At 40.9% G+C, this 26,684-nt stretch overlaps 1 protein-coding gene across 1 annotated transcript; it reads left to right on the top strand.

The window, feature by feature from the left end:
* Positions 1-226: 226 nt before the first annotated feature.
* LOC144348387 (F-box/WD repeat-containing protein 9-like) lies at positions 227-26,684 on the top strand. The gene is made up of 10 exons (XM_085503567.1): positions 227-260; positions 10,745-11,105; positions 12,204-12,349; positions 17,837-17,965; positions 18,543-18,655; positions 19,313-19,404; positions 19,536-19,684; positions 23,485-23,607; positions 25,394-25,483; positions 26,428-26,684. Exons 2-10 carry the CDS (start codon positions 10,769-10,771, stop codon positions 26,662-26,664), a joined length of 1,416 nt encoding a protein of 471 aa, XP_085359693.1. The 5' UTR covers positions 227-260; positions 10,745-10,768; the 3' UTR covers positions 26,665-26,684.

Raw genomic sequence — 26,684 nt, 5'->3', positions numbered from 1 at the left:
AGCAGAGAATGGCCGGCAATATTTGGCGCTCAATGTTTAATTATTTCCGGGTTGTTACTTTCAGCACACATCACATGCAATTAAAAGAATTGTGTATGAACTCTGTTTCAATCATTAGCCACATATATTAAATATTTTCATCTCCGTTTTATGTAAAAAAAAGTCGAGAATACGTCTTTAAATTAACCTGATCGTGATAGCCAATCAACAACGCGGTTTTATCAACATATTCGTATTATAATAAGGAAAATGGCGCAGCGGTGAGTTCAAATACTGTTTTACTGTGAACCAAATTAATCTGAATTATTTTTTGTGAAACAGTTGTTTGAATGTTGAACGTTTCGCGGACACCGGAAATGACCTAGTAGATAACCTATTGCTTTTGTTCACACACATAATGAAGTTATTATTGCTCGTTGAAACTTGGTCTGCTGTGATCCAAACACTGATCATGTGGTGGCGTACTTTATTGTTATGATTCTTTGTGATGACTCATGGTTCAATGAGATGAATTGTGAACTGCTCGTGTCATATTATAAATTTAGGTTGTGCACACTTAGGCGATGACATTCCAGAATCGCTACAAACCGTAGTGTCACGCTGATACAGCACAAAGTTTGCCACATGTCAGTATACACATGTTCAGGTAAGAAAGGGAAAATAAAAGGAAAGTCCATAATGATTTCTTTCTTCCTTCTTCAAGTTCTTGCGTGACCCTTCCACGTTGAAGCTTTAAAGTTATATTTGCACTTTGCAAATCTGTGAAGTACCATTCGCTGACCCTGGTAAACAATCAAATGTTGAGATTGTGGATGGGTAAATTAAATGCACGGCAGAATATGAATAGTTATCTCCCAAATTAAGCTGGATTTGTAAACAATAGAAACTCACTGAGAGTTAGGAGGCTTTGTTTGTAGTTGAAGGTCAGTTACAGTAGTGGGTATGTTTGTGTAAGGGATAAGCATTTTCAGTAAAAATTAAAAGAGTGGGAAAGTTAGGCCATGGTATCTAATTTTATTATATCATATTTTTCGCTTGCTAAAATAATATCACATTTACACATTTTATGTTTTTATCTTGTTCTGGGTGTGATTTTTCTAATACAATTTTTGTCTTCTCGAATGCCATGATATCATCAAATGGTCAGACAATGACGTACATTTCAATGTTATTTTGACTAAAAACTTTGAACTCCACAACATAATTGTCACAGAATTTCCTTAATATATCATGTAGTATATTCTGTATATTTATGAACAGTATCCCTCAAAAGTAATGAAAAACAATAACGCAAACCTCATTCTTATTTGAACCAAAATAATCACTGTAATTTTGGTGGAATAATTTTTCTTGCTTTACTGTCATCATGCGACTAATCTGCTGGGCAATGTTGCAATTTACATTGCTGTTTTGCAAACAACATTGCTATACATCAAGCAGTATTGCTTATCAATTAATTAAAGTGCTTGTGCTATTTTCACGCCTAAAATTATCCAATGATACATAAATATTATTAATTTTTATGTTTCTAAGCATAAATTATTTTTTTAAGTGAAAAAAGCGTTTTAAACTCAGTCTGCGGCAACTTTATTTTTGTGTATTTTAAAACGAGGCTCCTCATTAGCTTCTTATTTGCATACACAAATTCCCCTTGTGGCGTCAGAAGGAGAACTCGCTGGGCAGCTTGCATTTCCCATACGTGTAAATAAGGCAAATTTCTTGTACAGTTTTCTCGTCTTTGACTAAATTGTCACTTATGTACTTGTTCGTCGAGGAAGAATGAATCATAATGAACACATAGTATCAAGTTGGTTGCATGAGGTTGAGGTAAATGCAAAATATGTCTGTTCTGGTGTAGCTGATCGTCACCGTCACCGGTGCACGTTTGTACAATGTCGCTGGACCCCGCACTTGACAAAATCGAATTCGACGCCTGAATTGTCTCGTTATTTAGCAGTTTACTAGGCATGTCACTACACTGTTTTATTTCAATAAATAGAGAAATAATTCGACAAATCGCAGTTACTAAATAAATGACAGCCGCGTGGAAATAAATTGACATTTTGTTGAAATGGGTGAACACGTCGGGTCACGACGAGAACAAGTGCGTTAAAGTTGTTGTTTAATTGGATAACAAAAATAATCGAGAGCAACACACATACAGATAAATTCGGATTATGATTTCATATTAAAAATTTATTTGGTGGAAACACATTGACAGCCCAAGCCCTGATTCTTATTCCATAAATTATTACGCAGATCTAGCTGCAAGTAAAGGTAACAGAGGCGTGAATTCAACATTATACACCAATGACCGAACAATTCAGAAACTTTTAGCCTGCGAAACTGAGAACAATTAGCAGTGTGTAAGGGCTACGTAATTTCCTGTTTGTCCGACGCTTCGTTTTCGTGTCACTATCAAAATTATTGCTACCTTTTACATGACACAGACTACCGTACTTCCCTGAGCATAAGCCCCTCCTCGAGTATAAGCCCACCCCTCTGTTTTTAGACATTTAATTAGTTGTATAAGCCCAGGGTGTTTTTACCGGGTATCGACGACATTCATTAAAATATGCATGTAAAAAGTGTATTTCATGAATGGTACGATAGTTTGGTTCCTGCTTTACGAGAAAACTCACATTAATTTCACAGTGCATGGCGGGCGAATGCATGGAACATGGTTCGCACCTTTTCTATTCTGTTATTTACTCAAGATGAACCCCGATGTTGCAATATTGAAGTAATCCATATTTCTTTTGAGTAGTAGTTTTTCGAAACGTCAAAATATGATCGTCAAGTCGTGAAACCTGGTCATTGAACATTGTTTTACTTTTCCCAAAAATCATGTCCATTGAGACTGTGGTGATTGGGGTGTGAACTATTCTTCGACACGACTTGTTGGTGATCGTGAAAGGTTTAAATACTTCCTCTACACTCAGTTTGAGAATCAACAGCTTTTAGGGAAAAAAAATTATGCCTAAAATTATCCAATGATACATAAATATTATTAATTTTTATGTATTTTTTGTCGAAATCAGATCGCATTTTAACATCGCGGTAATTCACTCCAGCATTGCATTGAAAAAATTACTTCGTCAATAATCGGAAAACTTCGTTTGTATGACACAGCATTTTGATTGGTTAACGAAAGATGTGACCTGTTAGGTCAAAGGAAGTTACTCAGGTCCAATCATGAACCAGAAAAACACCATGGCGGAAATTGCTTTGTCTCGAGAGTTTGCTATGATCGAAAACATTCCACAATGAAGATAATGATAAAGATGTTGCCTTTTGACTGTTTTCCCACAGACCCTACCTATTTTTGCACTGTAAATTCACTAAGTTCAATTACCCTCCATAGACTCCGATCAGTCAAAATGACTATTTTGAACTGTAGGCATTAATCAGTGATTCTGCCGGTGACGAAGAGATAGAATCTAGGTCAGGGGAAGCCCCATGACCTCAAGATTCTTTTACCCCTTACGTCACGAACCCATGTGACCGAGGCCACCTGGCAGCGCCACAGGCAGCCGTCCATCACTCTTAATTTCTCTCCGCCTCGAGTGGAGATGAAATCTCGCGAGCTCTGCTGGATCGCCTGCTTTTTTTTTTCCTGTCCGGATTTATAGCTTGGAATGTTGCCGCTGCACGGCATCTGACATTGTAGCTGGTAGGATAAGTTTTCCTTGTCATTTTTACCCTTGTGTCGTTTTCCCTTTTGTGTGTAGTATTTTTCACAACAGAGAAATTAAAATCCGGCGCCACTACGCAATCAGTTGGTTTTCGTGGCGGCACCTTTTACAACTGTAATTCGTTTCCCTCATGCATGTCGTCTTTTATTTTCAATGTATTTAGCAATATATAGATGTAATGACAGCACCAGGGCTCGCTGCCGTTTTCTTTCCGGTCTCCTCGTGTTTTGAGTCGACCGTGCAGTGGTTATATTCAGAATTTACCAGCATAGAACCCGCATCCGAGATACTTTGTCGTAGCTACGTGCGGGTTTCGGGGTTTTTGCGTGGAAGCGTGTTTTTTTCACTGGAGTTCTGAGGCCTGAGATTTTCTTTCAGAGCCATCAAAATCGCTCAGACTGTTCGCGTCACAGTAAGGTCGCGCGTCCAGTAAACAATTCGGTTAAAGTGAGTTGCATGTTTTGCATGAGTGGAAAGTCCTCACGCTCGGCTACCGGCACTTCATGTAATGGGACGTTGAGTAAGAGGCCCGACTGCGGAGGTACCGATATTTTTCTCGGTCTCCCCCGCTGATCGGAGGGCATTCTCACAGTCTGTTTTTTCAGGCGGTGTTTTACCCGATTTTACCGGCTGCAGCGAGGCTGTGCCCCTGGAGGCTTTCTTCCTATGGGGCCCGTTGCGGGTCTCTTTGTGGACCCTTCCTCACACGACGTCGGGTTTGCCTCCGAGTTGAGGGCTTTGGTCAAAGGACTGTCAGGGCAATTGCGTCTCTGGCAGGCCGGGTAGATCAGACGCAGTCGGAGCGAGCTGTCTCCATTGTGTCCCCTCGGTGGGCAAGCAGGAAGAGACACGAAAGCATGTTTGCATTCAAACACATCTCTTCCGGGGAACCCCCGTTCCCAGGCACGGCTCTCCCACTATTTTGGGGGGGTGGCCGAGGCTCAGGCTAATTGCACCGGTCCTTTTCTGGATCCTCGGGCACTGAATGCCAACGGGGTGCTGGCAGCCAAGTCTCCGATCTTGGGGCAGGGCTTTCAGGGCAGGGCACACGTTGACCCCCCCTACTTTCAGCCAGCTAGGGTTCGTCACGCGGTAACGGTACAACGGTAACGAATTTTTCCTTCTGTCTGGTCCCCGCTGTGGGTTTTGACTCCTTTCTTACCGACCCACGGGCGTCCCCAGAGGGAGCCGACCCTGTCATGAGACGCACAGTCGAACACGCTCCCTCTCACATATTTAAAGTGAAAGGAGACGCAGTTCGCTCGCGTCGGATACAGCCGGTACTCCGGGCGGTTCCTCAGAGTCTTCATTCTGTATGACTCGGTGAGCCACGCTTTTGGGGTGAGGCGGAGTATCATCGATCCCAGTGATACGATGTATATACCCCCACCCTTGATCCTAAAGCGACCACCTAAGGTTGCTTCAACGCTTATGGGATCACAGGCGTCGGTATCCAAAGCAACCCCGTCGGCAAGTCTCTCCCTGTCCGCCTGAGTGCGGAGTGGGGCGCAGAGCACGCACACAGTGTTGATGGGCGGCGTTGGTCAGCCGCGGAGGATGTAATGCTTAAGGCCCCTGGGTGGGGATAACATTAGGCAACACTTCCCACTGGACCAAACGCTACCCGGTCGGTGTGGTTTCGGGATCAGACCCCATAGCGTGGGATGAGACCAAAACGCCCCCAACCGGATTCCAAGGCTCCTTCCCCAGACCCCGGTACCACAAATTTAGCAAACCGGGCAAAGGGGGATAGCCGCGTTCCATGGGTGTCTTTGCCAATTGAAGACGACCCATCCAGCCCTGAGGGCAGAGTTGCTTGAGCACATTATTATGCGTGACCAGCACTCTGGAGACCTTGGAGGCAGAACGCACCAGCCTCCTAGACCAGGCGACATTTTTACTGGTGGGCCACCGCACAACTACATACGACACCCCCTAGTGTCGCCTGGCTCTCTTGGCCAGGGCCACTACCGTGCTACGAGACGCGGCCTTAGACGCACGTGTTTTCGCCGACAAGTTGAGCCCTGTACGTCGCCACCTCAGTGACGCAGACTGGACATCCTCCACCCTCTTTGTTCAGGGAATGGTGGGTACAGTCTCTGAGCTTCGGAGTGCAATGAACCAGAGGGTTCAGATCGAATCCGCTAGCCAGTTGGTCCTGCCATGGGCAAACGGAGGGCACCCCAAGCACAGAAAACACAATGCCCTAGGGCATCGTCCGCTAGCCAGAGTCAGCCAGGAGACAAGCGCTTATACCCTTCCATGGGAGGGGAGGGTAGTGGCGTGCCCCCAGGGAGGTAAGAGCCAGGTGGTGGCTCCTCACCCTCCCTGGGCAGACGTCTACCCGGCAGCAGGGGAGGCATGTTTGACGCTCACCTCTGCAACCGGGGGAGACATGCACGTGTTCGGTGAATGGCCAGGTCACAACTTAGTGACTACTTCAGGCCTTGGGGAACTCACCTCATGGGGGAAGGGAGCACCTCTCCTCGCAACTGCCAAACACATGGCCACATATCCCTGTCGCACAGATTGCGCCGGTGTAGTCCGGTTTGGAGACGGCGGGTGACCGACCCCTGGACCTTCCCAGGTGGTGACATCCGTTTAGGGATACCGCTGAAATCTCCATTTCCCCCCGTCAGAGTCTCCCATGTTGGGTACTGCCAGGGGACTCCCGCAAGGTGGAAGCAATCAGACAGGAAGTAGCAGTTTGCTGGGGAAAGACGCCATACACAGGGTACATCAGCCGGAACTAAGGCCAGGCTTCTACCCAAATGTGTTCGTATTACCAAATCTACAAGTGGCAGGCGTTCAGTTTTGAACCTAGGCAGACTGAATCAGTACGTGCTCCTCGATCGGTTCCACATGGAAACACCATTCAGGGTTCTTCTCTCCATCCACAGTTTTGACTGGCTAGCCCTGCTAGACTTAAGCGGGGCCTACCTGCACGTACCGATGCACGCAGCGAGTTGCCATCTCTTTCGAATCGCCCAGCTAGGCCAAGTATTCAAATTTCGGGTGCCCCCCGTTCGGGTTAGGCACAGCACCCTACGTGTTCACCAAAGTGATGAAACAGGTAGTGCTGCTGCTTCACCAGATGTCTGTACACCTCAATCCGTACCCAGACTTCCGGTTACCAACAACCCGGGCAAGGGGTAATAGCCAAACTTCACCAGTTGGGCTCGTTAGTAAATCGACAAGTCCCACCTCGACCCAACACGCAGTTGGTGTCCCAGGGCATGGAGTTTTGACACAGAGGTAAGCTTGGCTTAGCTATTTCAAGCGTATTGCTTAGCGTTAAGCAGCCTAGCCGAATGCCTAGTCAGCGTTCCCTTGGTGTCCCTCTGTGAACTAATACGGATCATCGAAATGATGACCTCGGTTCGAAGGGTCGTTCCCTAGGCCGCACTACGCAGCCGCCCGGTATAACGCTTGTTATAACGCCAAGCTCTCCTATGGGAACTAGATAGGCGGGTTTCGATCTCAAGTGAAGGAAGCCCTGTCCTGGTGGTCATCACTACAAATCTTGCAACCTCGGACAGGGGAGTCCCTTGGGCCCGCTCGCCACAGGTATGACTCTGGTAACAGATACCTCCCCCCAGGGTTGGGGAGCGCATCTATTGGGCCAACAAGCCCAAGGATATGGCTCCCGCATTAGTTTCGGGACTACCATATCAACCGGCTCGAACTGAGAGCAGTGTACTTAGCACTACCACGCTTTCTACTCGTAGTTCGAGACCACAGAGTCCTGCTCCGCACAGGCAATGCAGCGGTACTCTCCTTCAAGAAGGAGGGGGGACGCATTCCCCATCGTTGTCAGTCCTAGCGGAGCAAAATCCTCCTTTGGTGCCTGGAATACAATGTGGAGCTAACCGCACACCACCTTCTAGGGGTGAGGAACAGTCTGGCAATGCCCTTTTCAGGGCGGCTCCGTCTCCAGAACACTGAGTGGCTGATACCCCAGTGGGTAACCTCCAGGCTGTTTCGGCTGTGGGACGGTCCAAAGTTGGACCGTTTTGCCGCACCCCGGAACGCCAAGCTCCCGACGTACGTAACACTCCTGCTGACTCCAGGAGCCTGGGCCAGGGTCGCTTTGCTAGCCCCTGTGGACCCACTTAGTTGTGTACGCCTTTCCTCCCTTCCCGCTAGTTCACCGGGCACCGGAGAAAACTTCGACAGGTGCACACCCGCATATTATCATGGGTTGCACCCAATTGGCCAAGCAAGGCCTAGTTTCCACTTCTGTTGGGAATGCTAGTCGAAGCGCCAGCAGTGCTTCCGAACAGGGCGAACAGGGATTCCACCTACGCGGCCTACATTTCTAGGCTGCAAGCATACACTGATTGGTGTAGCGGAAGGGAGATTGATCCATACCATCCCTCTATTGGCCAGGTGGCAGGCTCCTTCGTCCACCTGTTTGACGAAGTGGGTTTGTCCTACGCAGCGAGCGTTGGCTACAGGTCGGTCTTGTCCCCCACCACTCAGAATGTACGGGAACAACACTAGCCGATTGTCCTGTTATTAGGAGACTATTTACTGCTTTCCAGACGCCAAGACCCCATACAAGGGAGCCGCCCAACTGGGACTAGTCGGCTGTGTTGTCTGCTCTAAGCAGACCGCCCTTTGAGCCTCTCCAATCAGCACCACTCAAATTTTTGACGTGGAAAATAGTCTTCCTACTGGCCCTCGCCTCAGGTAGGCGCTAGTCAGAGCTAGGCGTGCACTGTCTTTCGCGGACGGTTGTGCCGCTTTTATGGACGATCAAGTTGTACTAAAGACACGAATCGGGTGTCTCGCCAAGAACCAAATCCCAGGACACGATCCTCAACCGATCGTCATCCCCTGGCTGGCAAATATTGTCAGGCCGGAGGATCAGGAGGAATTGCTTCTCTGCCCGGTCCAAGTGCTGAGTTGCTACGAGAACCGTACCAGGTTTTCTAGACTGGGAACCAAACACATGTTTTTGTGTTATGGCCCTGGCAAACAGGATAAGCCGGTTTCCCCGACTTCCGTATCCAGGTGGATTACTGCGACTGTACTGGAGGTCTATAATACACTATCCTCCTCAACACAGACCTTGCAGAGACACCAAGTACGAGAACAAGAGGTCCGTGCGATTGCTAACTCACTAGCGCTAGCGTCAGGTGCCCCCCTCAAACACATTCTGAGGGCAGGCTTCTGGAGAACGCAGAACGTCTTCATCAACTACTACCTAAGAGACACCCAATCTATTGAGCAGGGTCTCTTCAGGTTAGGCCCTGTCGTAGCGGGTCAGGCCTTGTTTGCTGACCCAGCCCGAACGACCGCAGGGGCCTCTGCGCATAGGCGATAAGTCAGTCTCGGCATTTTTGTGGGCAGATTGTCTGTTCCACTAGCACTTCTTGGAAGCTCCCAGGTTTTGCTTCTGTCGACCTACGCCCTCATGCGAACTGTTTCGGCCCTATTTCAAGTTATCACCCCTGAATTCGGCTTGGGTCTAGCTTTCTCGGGCACACCAAACCCTGTCACCACAGCAGCATTGGCTTCTTGCTTTGGGGACAGCACAGGCAAGGTAAGACACCACCCTTCTTGGGTCTTAACTTAGGTTTTTGGGTTTGTTTTCATCCCGGACTGGGGAAAAGTCTTTCATTGTTCTCCTTTTTTTCTGTTTGCTCGGAAAAACCCGCCACCTATCGGTGTCTGACTCTGCCTACAGTTCAAAATAGTCATTTTGACTGACCGGAGTCTATGGTGGGTAATTGAACGTAGTGAATTTAGGCGAGGGTTCTCTGAACCCGCCTATTCACGTAGTTCATACCCACCATAGACTCCGGGTCCCCCCCAACCTCCCCACTCTTTCCGTCGCATTGGTCTAAGTCCTCGACGTGGAGAGAAAGGAACCAGAGTGATGGACGGCTACCTGTGGCGCTGCCAGGTGGCCTCGGTCACGTGGGTTCGTGACGTAAGGGGTAAAAGAATCTTGAGGTCATGGGGCTTCCCCTGACCTGGATTCGATCTCTCCATCACTGGCAGAATCGCTGATTAATGCCTACAGTTCAAAATAGTCATTTTGACTGACCGGAGTCTATGGTGGGTATGAACTATGTGAATAGGCGGGTTCGGAGAACCCTCGCCTAAATTCAGACAGTATGTAAACCGTATTGTAATAAAATGTGTGTATTTTTATGAACATGTTTGTTTCTTCATTGTAAAAAGTGTCGTGGAAATCAAAAAGATGTAATATTTCTCCGAGACCGGCGCTGTGAATGAAAAATGTAATTTGGATAATTTTTTGTGGCTGGAAAGATGGTGACCATTTTGAACCCACCAAAAAATTATCTTCTCTGAGGTGGTCCTCGAGTATAAGCCCACCCCCTAATTTTCACGATTTTCCATGTTCAGGCCCCTGGGTATGGTAAATGGTCTCTATAAAACGATAATCAGGATCGCAAAAAAGTCAAATCATTTGAATCACTTGCCTGATGTTTCTCTCTTCTGAAATCCGCCTCTGTGATCATGGGCTGGTCCAGAATCTATTTCTTTCAAATGTGTTGCGCCAGGTTTAAGTTTAAACCTAGTTGTTTTTTTCTTGGACGAGGACTGTTATCACAAAACACCCAAAAAGCCTTTATAGCAAAAATTAATTCCAGCAAAAATAAAGTATTTTACAGTAACTGATAATAGCTTACAGGTGGTCACACCTACCAGAATACATATGCATGTACATGTTCACATGAAAATGATTAAATAAACATCTAAGGCTGAATTTGCTAATCTAATTCTCCTGCTTAAAGGTAAATGTTAGACTCGCCCAGACATGGCAGTTTCATTGATTTTTGTTACTGAATTTTAATAATTAGGAAGAGATTGTTAGATTGTTATTGAACAACTCAGTATTCAAAACATAGTACCGGTAATGAAATATTAATATTATTATGTACACCATGTGCAATTGTATAAAGTTAATTCCTGATGATAAAGTTATGCATACATGTAATAATAATTTCTTTTCAATATATCTTGATGTACACGAATTACGAAATTACAATTTTACATTTCACATTATTTTCAAGGAACCCACTGAAAACATATCAAAGATGAAGCCACCACAGTCATCAGATTCAGAAATGTGCGATGTCAACCCAGAATCGAACAATTCTACGCCATCATTTACACCCAATTCATCTTCTAGCAGCTCTGACATACCCTGTCAACATGATTCAAAGGACAGTCTGCCCGATGGTGGCCATGTCTCACATTTACTTTTGTTACCTCCGGAAATCATACAAAAGATATGTTCGTACATAGATGCAAGATTTCTACTGAACACCGTCAGTGTTGTCTGTAAAGCATTTCATCAACTGTTATCACAAGATGTTACATGGAAGATACGTAGTAGTAGGAAGTGTTGCAAGCAGTATCCAGTTATACCAGGTAATCAATTTTATTGCCTATGTCAAGTTACTATTAGTTATACTAGTTAATCAGTTCTCAAATCTGTTTTGAGACCAAAAAAACAAGTTTACAGTACATGACGATGTCTGAATTTAGGTTTTTGAAGGTCACATACTTTCACTGCTCCAATTGACTAAGTGTTCAAAACATCATAAAAAAGATGCCGTCGACGGCGCGCGTCGCACAATCTTTTTGCTAGCTGTCAAACAACTTGTCAAGTCAAAACATCAATGTATTCATTGAGATTCAAACTAGGGATATATTCTTGACTACGTGGCTACATGTGTGTTTCAAAAATAAACTTGTACATGTACTACATGTGTGACTTGCATTGATATCCATCTATTGTATAGATGGAACGTGTCAATCAACACATGCCTGGAGATTTGTGTCCAACTGTTGTTTTGCTGGACAAGGAGAATGACAGTCATTAATTAATATTCAGTAATGAGCAAATAATAATATAATAATAATTATTTCTATTTGAATTTAATTATTGCTTTGTAATATTAAATTAAATAAAATAGTTTAACCCATAGTGTAATCAGTGTTGATCAGTGTTTATTGGTGGGTCACATGGTAGTATAATATATGTTTGCCTATGAAATCTTAATTTGGTGACAAGTTTTTCTTGTTATTTTATTTTAATATATTAATTTAGTAGTACTTATATTTACTTTTCAAATAATTTAATATATGTTGTACAGTGGACCTATGAAGGGGGTCAACCAAAAAGGGGGTCAACATCTTTCCTTCCCTGGTTTGTTATGGCTCAAACTTGAAGAGTAGTCCGCCATGAGCTGAGTTTTATTCACTAATGGATGTAACTATTGTTCACTAATGTCTGTGTTTGACTTGACTCAGGACTTGATTGATGCTGAGATAGCACAATAAATTACCATAATGTCATTATAATAGGAAACTGCTCTGTCAAACAGACGTTTTAGGGGATGTAAAACATTGATATAGTTATCAACTAATAATAAAATGTATATCAAGGTGTGCACATATGTCAATATTTTCTAAGCTGTTATAGCCTGTAGCTATGTATATGTGATATTTCTGATACCTTTGCAGTTGATGATAGTGAAATTAATTGGAAGAAGGTCTGCATTGAAAGAGAAGAAAAATACAATTTCTGGTCTAATCATGAAACAGCAATGCAGCATTTTAGTTTGAATCTTGGTCATTTTGCTGCTGTTGATGCTGTGCATCTTATGCAGGTAAGAAAACATAATTTGTATCTCAGTTATTTTGCTTCTGTTGATGCTGTGCACCTTATGCAGGTAAGAAAACATAATTTGTATCTCAGTTATTTTGCTTCTGTTGATGCTGTGCACCTTACGCAGGTAAGAAAACATAATTTGTATCTCAGTTATTTTGCTTCTGTTGATGCTGTTCACCTTATGCAGGTAAGAAAACATAATTTGTATCTCAGTTATTTTGCTTCTGTTGATGCTGTTCACCTTATGCAGGTAAGAAAACATAATTTGTATCTCAGTTATTTTGCTTCTGTTGATGCTGTTCACCTTATGCAGGTAAGAAAACATAATTTGTATCTCAGTTATTTTGCTTCTGTTGATGCTGTGCACCTTATGCAGGTAAGAAAACATAATTTGTATCTCAGTTATTTTGCTGCTGTTGATGCTGTGCACCTTACGCAGGTAAGAAAACATTATTTGTATCTCAGTTATTTTGCTTCTGTTGATGCTGTTCACCTTATGCAGGTAAGAAAACATAATTTGTATCTCAGTTATTTTGCTTCTGTTGATGCTGTGCACCTTATGCAGGTAAGAAAACATAATTTGTATCTCAGTTATTTTGCTGCTGTTGATGCTGTTCACCTTATGCAGGTAAGAAAACATAATTTGTATCTCAGTTATTTTGCTTCTGTTGATGCTGTGCACCTTATGCAGGTAAGAAAACATAATTTGTATCTCAGTTATTTTGCTGCTGTTGATGCTGTTCACCTTATGCAGGTAAGAAAACATTATTTGTATCTCAGTTATTTTGCTTCTGTTGATGCTGTTCACCTTATGCAGGTAAGAAAACATAATTTGTATCTCAGTTATTTTGCTTCTGTTGATGCTGTGCACCTTATGCAGGTAAGAAAACATAATTTGTATCTCAATTATTTTGCTTCTGTTGATGCTGTGCACCTTATGCAGGTAAGAAAACATAATTTGTATCTCAGTTATTTTGCTTCTGTTGATGCTGTGCACCTTATGCAGGTAAGAAAACATTATTTGTATCTCAGTTATTTTGCTTCTGTTGATGCTGTTCACCTTATGCAGGTAAGAAAACATAATTTGTATCTCAGTTATTTTGCTTCTGTTGATGCTGTGCACCTTATGCAGGTAAGAAAACATTATTTGTATCTCAGTTATTTTGCTTCTGTTGATGCTGTTCACCTTATGCAGGTAAGAAAACATAATTTGTATCTCAGTTATTTTGCTTCTGTTGATGCTGTGCACATTATGCAGGTAAGAAAACATTATTCTTTGCTTCTGTTGATGCTGTGCACCTTATGCAGGTAAGAAAACATAATTTGTATCTCAGTTATTTTGCTTCTGTTGATGCTGTTCACCTTATGCAGGTAAGAAAACATAATTTGTATCTCAGTTATTTTGCTTCTGTTGATGCTGTTCACCTTTTGCAGGTAAGAAAACATAATTTGTATCTCAGTTATTTTGCTTCTGTTGATGCTGTTCACCTTATGCAGGTAAGAAAACATAATTTGTATCTCAGTTATTTTGCTTCTGTTGATGCTGTGCACCTTATGCAGGTAAGAAAACATTATTTGTATCTCAGTTATTTTGCTTCTGTTGATGCTGTTCACCTTATGCAGGTAAGAAAACATAATTTGTATCTCAGTTATTTTGCTTCTGTTGATGCTGTGCACCTTATGCAGGTAAGAAAACATAATTTGTATCTCAGTTATTTTGCTTCTGTTGATGCTGTGCACCTTATGCAGGTAAGAAAACATAATTTGTATCTCAGTTATTTTGCTTCTGTTGATGCTGTGCACCTTACGCAGGTAAGAAAACATAATTTGTATCTCAGTTATTTTGCTTCTGTTGATGCTGTTCACCTTATGCAGGTAAGAAAACATAATTTGTATCTCAGTTATTTTGCTTCTGTTGATGCTGTTCACCTTATGCAGGTAAGAAAACATAATTTGTATCTCAGTTATTTTGCTTCTGTTGATGCTGTTCACCTTATGCAGGTAAGAAAACATAATTTGTATCTCAGTTATTTTGCTTCTGTTGATGCTGTGCACCTTATGCAGGTAAGAAAACATAATTTGTATCTCAGTTATTTTGCTGCTGTTGATGCTGTGCACCTTACGCAGGTAAGAAAACATTATTTGTATCTCAGTTATTTTGCTTCTGTTGATGCTGTTCACCTTATGCAGGTAAGAAAACATAATTTGTATCTCAGTTATTTTGCTTCTGTTGATGCTGTGCACCTTATGCAGGTAAGAAAACATAATTTGTATCTCAGTTATTTTGCTGCTGTTGATGCTGTTCACCTTATGCAGGTAAGAAAACATAATTTGTATCTCAGTTATTTTGCTTCTGTTGATGCTGTGCACCTTATGCAGGTAAGAAAACATAATTTGTATCTCAGTTATTTTGCTGCTGTTGATGCTGTTCACCTTATGCAGGTAAGAAAACATTATTTGTATCTCAGTTATTTTGCTTCTGTTGATGCTGTTCACCTTATGCAGGTAAGAAAACATAATTTGTATCTCAGTTATTTTGCTTCTGTTGATGCTGTGCACCTTATGCAGGTAAGAAAACATAATTTGTATCTCAATTATTTTGCTTCTGTTGATGCTGTGCACCTTATGCAGGTAAGAAAACATAATTTGTATCTCAGTTATTTTGCTTCTGTTGATGCTGTGCACCTTATGCAGGTAAGAAAACATTATTTGTATCTCAGTTATTTTGCTTCTGTTGATGCTGTTCACCTTATGCAGGTAAGAAAACATAATTTGTATCTCAGTTATTTTGCTTCTGTTGATGCTGTGCACCTTATGCAGGTAAGAAAACATTATTTGTATCTCAGTTATTTTGCTTCTGTTGATGCTGTTCACCTTATGCAGGTAAGAAAACATAATTTGTATCTCAGTTATTTTGCTTCTGTTGATGCTGTGCACATTATGCAGGTAAGAAAACATTATTCTTTGCTTCTGTTGATGCTGTGCACCTTATGCAGGTAAGAAAACATAATTTGTATCTCAGTTATTTTGCTTCTGTTGATGCTGTTCACCTTATGCAGGTAAGAAAACATAATTTGTATCTCAGTTATTTTGCTTCTGTTGATGCTGTTCACCTTTTGCAGGTAAGAAAACATAATTTGTATCTCAGTTATTTTGCTTCTGTTGATGCTGTTCACCTTATGCAGGTAAGAAAACATAATTTGTATCTCAGTTATTTTGCTTCTGTTGATGCTGTGCACCTTATGCAGGTAAGAAAACATTATTTGTATCTCAGTTATTTTGCTTCTGTTGATGCTGTTCACCTTATGCAGGTAAGAAAACATAATTTGTATCTCAGTTATTTTGCTTCTGTTGATGCTGTGCACCTTATGCAGGTAAGAAAACATAATTTGTATCTCAGTTATTTTGCTTCTGTTGATGCTGTGCACCTTATGCAGGTAAGAAAACATAATTTGTATCTCACTTATTTTGCTTCTGTTGATGCTGTTCACCTTATGCAGGTAAGAAAACATTATTTGTATCTCAGTTATTTTGCTTCTGTTGATGCTGTTCACCTTATGCAGGTAAGAAAACATAATTTGTATCTCAGTTATTTTGCTTCTGTTGATGCTGTGCACCTTATGCAGGTAAGAAAACATAATTTGTATCTCAGTTATTTTGCTTCTGTTGATGCTGTTCACCTTATGCAGGTAAGAAAACATTATTTGTATCTCAGTTATTTTGCTTCTGTTGATGCTGTGCACCTTATGCAGGTAAGAAAACATAATTTGTATCTCAGTTATTTTGCTTCTGTTGATGCTGTGCACCTTATGCAGGTAAGAAAACATTATTTGTATCTCAGTTATTTTGCTTCTGTTGATGCTGTTCACCTTATGCAGGTAAGAAAACATAATTTGTATCTCAGTTATTTTGCTTCTGTTGATGCTGTGCACCTTATGCAGGTAAGAAAACATTATTTGTATCTCAGTTATTTTGCTTCTGTTGATGCTGTTCACCTTATGCAGGTAAGAAAACATAATTTGTATCTCAGTTATTTTGCTTCTGTTGATGCTGTGCACATTATGCAGGTAAGAAAACATTATTCTTTGCTTCTGTTGATGCTGTGCACCTTATGCAGGTAAGAAAACATAATTTGTATCTCAGTTATTTTGCTTCTGTTGATGCTGTTCACCTTATGCAGGTAAGAAAACATAATTTGTATCTCAGTTATTTTGCTTCTGTTGATGCTGTTCACCTTTTGCAGGTAAGAAAACATAATTTGTATCTCAGTTATTTTGCTTCTGTTGATGCTGTTCACCTTATGCAGGTAAGAAAACATAATTTGTATCTCAGTTATTTTGCTTCTGTTGATGCTGTGCACCTTATGCAGGTAAGAAAACATTATTTGTATCTCAGTTATTTTGCTTCTGTTGATGCTGTTCACCTTATGCAGGTAAGAAAACATAATTTGTATCTCAGTTATTTTGCTTCTGTTGATGCTGTGCACCTTATGCAGGTAAGAAAACATAATTTGTATCTCAGTTATTTTGCTTCTGTTGATGCTGTGCACCTTATGCAGGTAAGAAAACATAATTTGTATCTCAGTTATTTTGCTTCTGTTGATGCTGTTCACCTTATGCAGGTAAGAAAACATTATTTGTATCTCAGTTATTTTGCTTCTGTTGATGCTGTTCACCTTATGCAGGTAAGAAAACATAATTTGTATCTCAGTTATTTTGCTTCTGTTGATGCTGTGCACCTTATGCAGGTAAGAAAACATAATTTGTATCTCAGTTATTTTGCTTCTGTTGATGCTGTGCACCTTATGCAGGTAAGAAAACATAATTTGTATCTCAGTTATTTTGCTTCTGTTGATGCTGTGCACCTTATGCAGGTAAGAAAACATAATTTGTATCTCAGTTATTTTGCTGCTGTTGATGCTGTGCACCTTATGCAGGTAAGAAAACATTATTTGTATCTCAGTTATTTTGCTTCTGTTGATGCTGTGCACATTATGCAGGTAAGAAAACATTATTTGTATCTCAGTTATTTTGCTTCTGTTGATGCTGTGCACCTTATGCAGGTAAGAAAACATAATTTGTATCTCAGTTATTTTGCTTCTGTTGATGCTGTGCACATTATGCAGGTAAGAAAACATTATTTGTATCTCAATTATTTTGCTTCTGTTGATGCTGTTCACCTTATGCAGGTAAGAAAACATTATTTGTATCTCAGTTATTTTGCTTCTGTTGATGCTGTTCACCTTATGCAGGTAAGAAAACATAATTTGTATCTCAGTTATTTTGCTTCTGTTGATGCTGTGCACCTTATGCAGGTAAGAAAACATAATTTGTATCTCAGTTATTTTGCTTCTGTTGATGCTGTTCACCTTATGCAGGTAAGAAAACATAATTTGTATCTCAGTTATTTTGCTGCTGTTGATGCTGTGCAACTTATACAGGTAAAAAGATACCATTGAATAAGACTTCATTCTTTTTTTTTTTAGGATGGAGACATATGTTTGTCAGGTTCTCGAGACCGCAGTGTTGCTATCTGGGATCTTCGTAAATTGGATAATTGGAGTCCATCACAGTCCACCAGCAAAGTGAAGGTCAAGACATTAGAGAATCACAAAGTATGTACATCATTATATCTCATTATTTTGTATATGTAATATCTGACATTGCAGCACAGCTGAGAAGTTTTACGCAGTCAATTCGATTAAAAAAATGACGCAGCTATACAAATCGAAACAATCAAGGTTGGAAAGCAAGATATAATTATTGAAACATGAGTTTGTACCACTGTATGACCTCTAGAGCAGATATTTGGCGTGTTCTTGTTATGATAATATATAGTCTTCTAAGTTTACAAAGATTTGTGGAGATTATGCTCAGCATAATTCACCATTTAATATTTTTAAATTCTGCAGCTGGGTATTTTGATATCCTCTATGTTCTCTTTGATTTCAAAAATGTATCATAAATCTCTTTGTCAGCAGCCTCACATGTTCTCATAAATAAAGTGATCAGGGGTTTTAGACACCCAAAGGATTTTAAAGATTTACATGGGCAAGTGTATTTGTGTTCAGTGCATAAACAGTTATATCACTTGGACACATCAAAACATGTACACTATTTGTATTGGAATAACAGGGAAACTGCTCTGTCTGTCTGTTTGAATGAATGCCTATGTGAAATGATTATTTACAGGGTTGGGTGTGGGCAGTCACATCATTCAACAACACACTATGCACTGCTTCATGGGACTGCAAAGTGAAATTATGGGATATGCAAGCAGGTGGTGTGGAAATTCAGAATTTTAGGTAAGTTATCTTTTATAATACACCCATTACATGCATTTCCAAGCTGATTATCAACAAATAAGTATTATCGGGCGGTCTTTCCATTTCATGATTGATGCTACTAGTTGTGATCAAATATTAAAGCAATATAATAAATGTTGACATATGTCCCTAACGATGGAGATCAGTTTCTTTCAAGTATGAATATTGCGAACGACTCCTATCAGGTTCTGATTAAATAATTGCATTTAGGCCATTACATAGATGTGACTCAATATTACACCAGTGATTTTACATCATAATTATAGCCATACATGGTGAATGTGTTAAGATTTTAGCCAAGAAAAATCTAAAATACAAAAAATTAAAAAAAACAATAAACACAATTAACACTACACTATTTTTCTGACATGGGCCTTTAAAACAATTTAAAATGGAATGCAAGTTATTTATCTCTTTATATTTGTTTTATTGACATAATTTCTCTATTAATTCTACATCTCCAATAAAATATATATTAACTAAAAATTTCATTCGTTGTGTACCGAATCAATAAAATATTTTTTATTCTGTCCATAGAAACATTTATGTATGCTCTACTCATAGAGCAAATACTGTATACACTTCACAACAGAAAATTATGTATGCACTAATTTACTTGTATATTTGTATGTATAGTGGTAAATCTGCCAATCTGTGTACATCGTTCAAAGAACACTCCCTCATAGTTGGTTCTTATGATAAGAGAGTTACCATTTATGATCCCAGAGGTAAGTGAACACTTTTCTTTTAATGCGAGCATTTGATAATAGATTGAATAATGTTTGTTTTAGGTGCTTACATTTCTGTGATCAGCGACAATTTGGGTGTAGTGAATACACTACATGCTCTTTATTCCCAGCAAATGGGGGTCCGGTAAAGTTTTACAAGTACCACACCAGACCTGTATTATGTCTGGTTGCCGACGACAACAATATCGTCTCTGGCAGTGAAGACAAGACAGTAGTAATCTTTGATAGAAGAGCTGGCAAGATTTTCAAGAAAATACAGGTATGTGTCTTGATACAATGTATATGAAAATAACATTCAGCAAATTTTACATCAATAGTGTGCATGTGTATTTGCTTTCTCACTCCTCCTCTGGTGCAGGTCTACATGTACATGTATCTGCCTTGTGTTTATTTCCTCTTCTGCTACAGAACTATCTGCTTTGTGTTTCCTCTCCTCTTCTGGTGCAGGTCTATCTGCTATGTGTTTCTCTCTTCTTCTGCTACAGGTCTATCTGCCTTGTGTTTCCTCTCCTCTTCTGGTGCAGGTCTATCTGCTATGTGTTTCTCTCTTCTTCTGCTACAGGTCTATCTGCCTTGTGTTTCCTGTCCTCTTCTGCTACAGTTCTATCTGCCTTGTGTTTCCTCTCCTCTTCTGCTACAGGTTATCTGCCTTGTGTTATTTCTCCTCTTCTGGTGCAGGTCTATCTGCCCTTTGTTTCTCTCCTCTTCTGGTACCTCTCCTCTTCTGGTACAGGTCTATCTGTCTTGTGTTTCTTCTCCTCTTCTGGTACAGGTCTATCTGCTATGTGTTTCTCTTCTCTTCTGCTACAGGTCTATCTGCCATGTGTTTCCTCTCCTCTCCTCTTCTGGTGCAATTCTATCTGCCCTGTGTTTCTCTCCTCTTCTGGTACCTTCCATCTTCTGGTACATGTCTATCTGCCTTGTGTTTCCTCTCCTCTCCTGCTACAGGTCTTCCTGCTATGTGTTTCTCTCCTCTTCTGGTACAGGACTATCTGCCTTGTGTTTCCTCTCCTCTTCTGCTACAGGTCTATCTGCCCTGTGTTTCTCTCTTCTTCTGGTACCTCTCCTCTCTGCTACAGGTCTATCTGCCTTATGTTTCCTCTCCTCTCCTGCTACAGGTCTATCTGCTAGGTGTTTCTCTCCTCTTCTGCTACAGGTCTATCTGCCTTGTGTTTCCTCATCCTTCTGGTGCAGGTCTATCTGCCTTGTGTTTCTCTCTTCTTCTGGTACCTCTCCTCTCTGCTACAGGTCTATCTGCTTTATGTATCCTCTTCTCTCCTGCTACAGGGTTATCTGCTAGGTGTTTCTCTCCTCTTCTGCTACAGGTCTCTGCCTTGTGTTTCCTCTCCTCTTCTGGTGCAGGTCTATCTGCCTTGTGCTTATCTCTTCTTCTGGTACCTCTCCTCTCTGCTACAGGTCTATCTGCCTTATGTATGCTCTCCTCTCCTGCTACAGGTCTATATGCTATGTGTATTTCTCTCCTCTTCTGCTACAGGTCTATCTGCCTTGTGTTTCCTCTCTTCTTCTGGAGCAGGTCTATCTGCCCTTTGTTTCGCTTTTCTTCTGGTACCTATGCTCTTCTGGTACAGGTCTATCTGTCTTGTGTTTCCTCTCCTCTTCTGGTACAGGTCTATCTGCTATGTGTTCCTCTTCTCTTCTGCTACAAGTCTATCTGCCATGTGTTTCCTATCCTCTTCTGGTGCAGGTCTATCTGCCCTGTGTTTCTCTCCTCTTCTGGTACCTCCCCTCTTCTGGTACATGTTTATCTGCCTTGTGTTTCTCTCCTCTTCGGTGCAGGTCTATCTGTCTTGTGTTTCCTCTCCTCTTCTGCTACAGGTCTATCTGCCTTGTGTTTCCTCTCCTCTTCTGCTACAGGTTTATCTGCCTTGTGTTTCCTCTCCTCTTCTGCTACAGGTTTATCTGCCTTGTGTTTCCTCTCCTCTTCTGGTGCAGGTCTATCTGCCCTGTGTTTCTCTCTTCTTCTGGTACCTCTCCACTCTGCTACAGGTCTATCTGCCTTATGTTTCCTCTCCTCTCCTGCTACAGGTCTATCTGCTAGTTGTTTCTCTCCTCTTCTGCTACAGGTCTACCTGCCTTGTGTTTCCTCTCTTCTTCTGCTACAAGGTCTATCTACCTTGTGTTTCCTCTCCTCTTCTGGTGCAGGTCTATCTGCCTTGTGTCTCCTCTCCTCTTCTGCTACAGGTCTATCTGCCTTGTGTTTCCTCTCCTCTTCTGCTACAGGTCAATCTGCCTCGTGTTTCCTCTCCTCTTCTGGTGCAGGTCTACTGCCTTGTGTTTCTCTCTTCTTCTGGTACCTCTCCACTCTGCTACAGGTCTATCTGCCTCATGTATCCTCTTCTCTCCGGCTACAGGTCTATCTGCTAGGTGTTTCCTCTCCTCTTCTGCTACAGGTTTCTGCCTTGTGTTTCCTCTCCTCTTCTGCTACAGGTCTATCTGCCTTTTATTTCCTCTCCTCTTCTGGTACAGGTCTATCTGCCTTGTGTTTCATCTCCTCTTCTGGTGCAGGTCTATCTGCCTTGTGTCTCCTCTCCTCTTCTGCTACAGGTCTATCTGCCTTGTGTTTCCTCTCCTCTTCTGCTACAGGTCAATCTGCCTCGTGTTTCCTCTCCTCTTCTGGTGCAGATCTACTGCCTTGTGTTTCTCTCTTCTTCTGGTACCTCTCCTCTCTGCTACAGGTCTATCTGCCTCATGTATCCTCTTCTCTCCGGCTACAGGTCTATCTGCTAGGTGTTTCCTCTCCTCTTCTGCTACAGGTTTCTGCCTTGTGTTTCCTCTCCTCTTCTGCTACAGGTCTATCTGCCTTGTATTTCCTCTCCTCTTCTGGTGCAGGTCTATCTGCCTTGTGTTTATCTCTTCTTCTGGTACCTCTCCTCTCTGCTACAGGTCTATCTGCCTTATGTATCCTCTCCTCTCCTGCTACAGGTCTATATGATATGTGTGTTTTTCTCCTCTTCTGCTACAGGTCTATCTGCCTTGTGTTTCCTCTCTTCTTCTGGAGCAGGTCTTTCTGCCCTTTGTTTCTCTTTTCTTCTGGTACCTCTGCTCTTCTGGTACAGGTATATCTGTCTTAGGTTTCCTCTCCTCTTCTGGTACAGGTCTATCTGCTATGTGTTCCTCTTCTCTTCTGCTACAAGTCTATCTGCCTTGTGTTTCCTCTCCTCTTCTGGTGCAGGTCTATCTGCCCTGTGTTTCTCTCCTCTTCTGGTACCTCCCCTCTTCTGGTACAGGTTTATCTGCCTTGTATTTCCTCTCCTTTCTTGCTACAGGTCTTTCTGCTATGTGTTTCTCTCCTCTTCTGGTACAGGTCTATCTGTCTTGTGTTTCCTCTCCTCTTCTGCTACAGGTCTATCTGCCTTGTGTTTCCTCTCCTCTTCTGGTGCAGGTCTATCTGCCTTGTGTTTCCTCTCCTCTTCTGGTGCAGGTCTATCTGCCCTGTGTTTTTCTCTTCTTCTGGTACCTCTCCTCTCTGCTACAGGTTTATCTGCCTTATGTTTCCTCTCCTCTCCTGCTACAGGACTATCTGCTAGGTGTTTCTCTCTTCTTCTGCTACAGGTCTATCTGCCTTGTGTTTCTCTCTTCTGGTACTTCTCTCTGCTACTGGTCTATCTGCTATGTGTTTCTTTCCTCTTCTGGTACCTCTCCTCTTCTGGTACAGGTCTATCTGCCTTGTGTTTCATCTCTTCATCTGGTACAGGTCTTTCTGCCTTGTGTTTTTTTCTCTTCTGGTACAGGTCTATCTGCTTTGTGTTTTGGATAACTAATACAATGTACTTGTGTTCACTGTCACTAATAATGTGAGTGAATGTAGTTCTGGTACAGGTCTATCTGTTATGTGTTTCTTTCCTCTTCTGGTACCTCTCCTCTTCTGGTACAGGTCTATCTGCCTTGTGTTTCATCTCTTCATCTGGTACAGGTCTTTCTGCCTTGTGTTTTTTTCTCTTCTGGTACAAGTCTATCTGCTTTGTGTTTTGGATAACTAATACAATGTACTTGTGTTCACTGTCACTAATAATGTGAGTGAATGTATTTATTGAATAGATGGAGAAGTTTCCAATGACAATATCATATAATCCTGAGTGCCAGGGTCAAATATGGATTGGTGAAAAAACAGGTTTATTACATCTAATGGATGCCAGGGATGGAGTCTTTGATATTGTCAAGGTGAGATTTCATTCTTAATATGCTATATCAGTTATAATATAATGCATTCTTCAAGCTTTAGGTGTGTATAAGAAGAGGCAACCAGATTTCAGTGTGCAAATCGCACAATGCGTCTTGTCTGTGTGCTCTGTGAAATCACTGTTTTAGGCCATTAAAATGCATGAAGTATTCTATTTTACTGTCATATACAATAATGAATATATTATATTGAATATCGTTATGAGATTAGTTTGGTAGTTAAGCAAGATTTAAGCATACTCTATTTTAAAGTTTTTCAAATGACAGTCAATGATAAGTTTATTAAAGTCAACGTGGTAATCCGAACTGTTAGCAACAATAAGTCCATTGAAGGGCAGACAATAGTGTACTTGTAATACACACAGTAACGTTTGTATACATAGTCACCATTTAAATGACATTTCCCATGATGCACTGCAATGCCACAGATTGCAGAGTCGTGGTATGTTGTGTTACTTACAATGTATTGTCACTAGATTTTAATTAGTCCCCGCTCGGACGCAGTCGGAAAACAGGTACTTATGGATTGACCTCTGTGTGTCCATCCCTATATCTTAGACATGCCTGGATCAATTACATTCAAACTTCACACTTACATCATACTTATTATTATACATATGCACATCAATTTGTTACATGTTCTGATTCAAAAAGGCCAAATAGTGGCCAATTTTGTGCTAACAAATTTCTGGATGTATTTTATAATAATCTTGGTACATACATTAGACATTATGGGTTCCTGATGCACATCATTATATTTTTCAGATCGGATTTAAAATGGCCGATTGTTTTAATAAATGCAGTTCTCATTCCATATCTCTGCCATGCTTTGACTGATTATGTTTAAAATTTTATATATTCATTATACATCATGACATAGACATACAGATATATTGGTTTGACTATCTGATTCAAAACAGCCAAATGGGGCCTTTTTTGTGCTAAAAAGTCATAACAAATCAAGCATTTGTGGCATTTATGGATTGATTTTGTTCAAACATGTACATACATTAGACGTTATGGGTTCCTGATGCACGTCATTTTATTTTTCAGATCAGATTCAAAATGGCTGACTGACGGCCATTTTGTTTTAATGAATGCACTTCTAGAGCCGTATCTCTGACATGCTTTGACTGATAAGGGATTTTTTCAAACAAAGGAACAGGCGCAGAGCGCCCTGATGCCATAGCCATGCGCCCCTTACCCCTGGGAGCAGATCCTCTGGCAACCATAAAATTCTGATTGACCAGGGATCACATGTGGCCATGTCTACAACTGTGACCTGTCTGATAGTAATTTTGGCCCTAATGCTCCATTTTAACTTAGACTTATTAAAAACTCCACACCCTGGTAGGGATAGCCCTATCTCCCCCACTTGGTGGCGCCGCTGAATTCCAGTGCTCCCTCTTGCGTTTTTTTTCTAGAAAAAACCCTGCTGATTATGTTCAAATTTTATATATTTATTATAGATTGGTTATAGATATATAGATGTATTCAAAATGGCCGATATTGTTTTAGTTAATGCTGTTTCAGTACAATATCTCTCGGTATGGACAATTGACGATCAGATACAAGATGTCAATCATTTTAATGTTAAAAAATCATATTCCTGACATGTTTATATTCCAGCTATATTACCAAAAACAAAACTATATATCTTAAATTCGATAACTAACAGGGACTGTGCCATGCATGGCTTGTTCTACTTGTTATTCCTATAGCAAAAATAAAATATTGTACAGTAAGCTATTAAATCTGTATTTTACAGACTTATGATGTAGGGCACACTGGAAAGTTAACTGGTATTCTCCATAACTTGGGATGTCTTGTAACTTGCAGTTATGATAAGACTGTCAAGGTAGGTCATCCTGTAAGATAAACTACTTTATGTTAAATTGACATTATGCCATGATACTGTAAAATACTTTATTTTAGCTGGAATTAATTTTTGCTAAAAAGACTTTTTGGGTGTTTCGTATGAAATTTATTTTCACTGATTTTTGACGAGTTGAAAGTAAAATATAGAAAAAAAATATATATTCGCTGAATTTTATTTTCTCTGAATCATTTCTTCAGCGAAAATAACGATAGTTCTAAGAGAAAATATAGTATTTCACAGTAATAGAATATGGTCACACAGCCTCGTCTCGTACATGTAGTCCCAAATATGGAATACGATTTCTGTGGCAAATGGACAGCACTTTACAAAGTTAGGAGTGAAAACATTGACATTCAATATTGGGAACTGACAACTTTTATTTCTTATTCAATTATTATTTCTCTCCAGTGTTTGAAAAACATGCAATGAATATTACTGTCTCTCTCTGTCATCTAATGTATCTAGTATACTATCCATCTTTTCTTTTCAATACTTGATATTATTATACATCTGTCAGCGTATGGCCATAAGCTACAGCGTGCCGTAATTTTACGGTATTTTACGTGGTATTTTAATCCTACTATATTAGGAAATTCGTATTCCAAATATGGAATGATAACGTACTTAAGCGTCCTCTAATAATAAAAACAAACATGGCTGCCACCAGGGTTTGACTGGGCTCCACACGAAGAAGTTCACTGATTCTGTTCTAAACTTTTTGGATTTCGCCATACCCATGATGTATCCTTGGAAGGAAAAGATGTATAATAACAAGACGAAGTCACATCGACCTCCGCTGCCTGTCAGCCGATACTCCAGCTGTACTGTCTTCATATGCATATATTGAGGTATCTTCGTAGTAACCTCAAATTCATCAATCCATTGACACCCATTTACAATAATTTAATATACTTTTATCTTAGATCCATGAACCCAATGATGATCCAGAAACAATCTGCACATTGCTTGAACATGATGGTGAAGTTGCTGACATTGATATGCAGAATAATGTATTAGTGAGTGGTTCTAGTGACATGACTGTACATGTATGGAGACCAACTAAAAGCATTTACAATGAGGATACTAATGAGGCTTGTGGTGTGAGTGAGGATGCTCCAAAACTGGACACTGAGCTTTATGCTCCAACCCAATCTGATTAAAATCTCATATATGTAAAGTC

This window comes from Saccoglossus kowalevskii, chromosome 9 (assembly GCF_978046115.1).
Source record: "Saccoglossus kowalevskii chromosome 9, keSacKowa6.1, whole genome shotgun sequence".
Classification (NCBI taxonomy): Eukaryota; Metazoa; Hemichordata; class Enteropneusta; family Harrimaniidae; genus Saccoglossus; species Saccoglossus kowalevskii.
The sequence above is the reverse complement of the archived record's forward strand: the minus strand, read 5'-3'. Positions and strand labels throughout refer to the sequence as shown.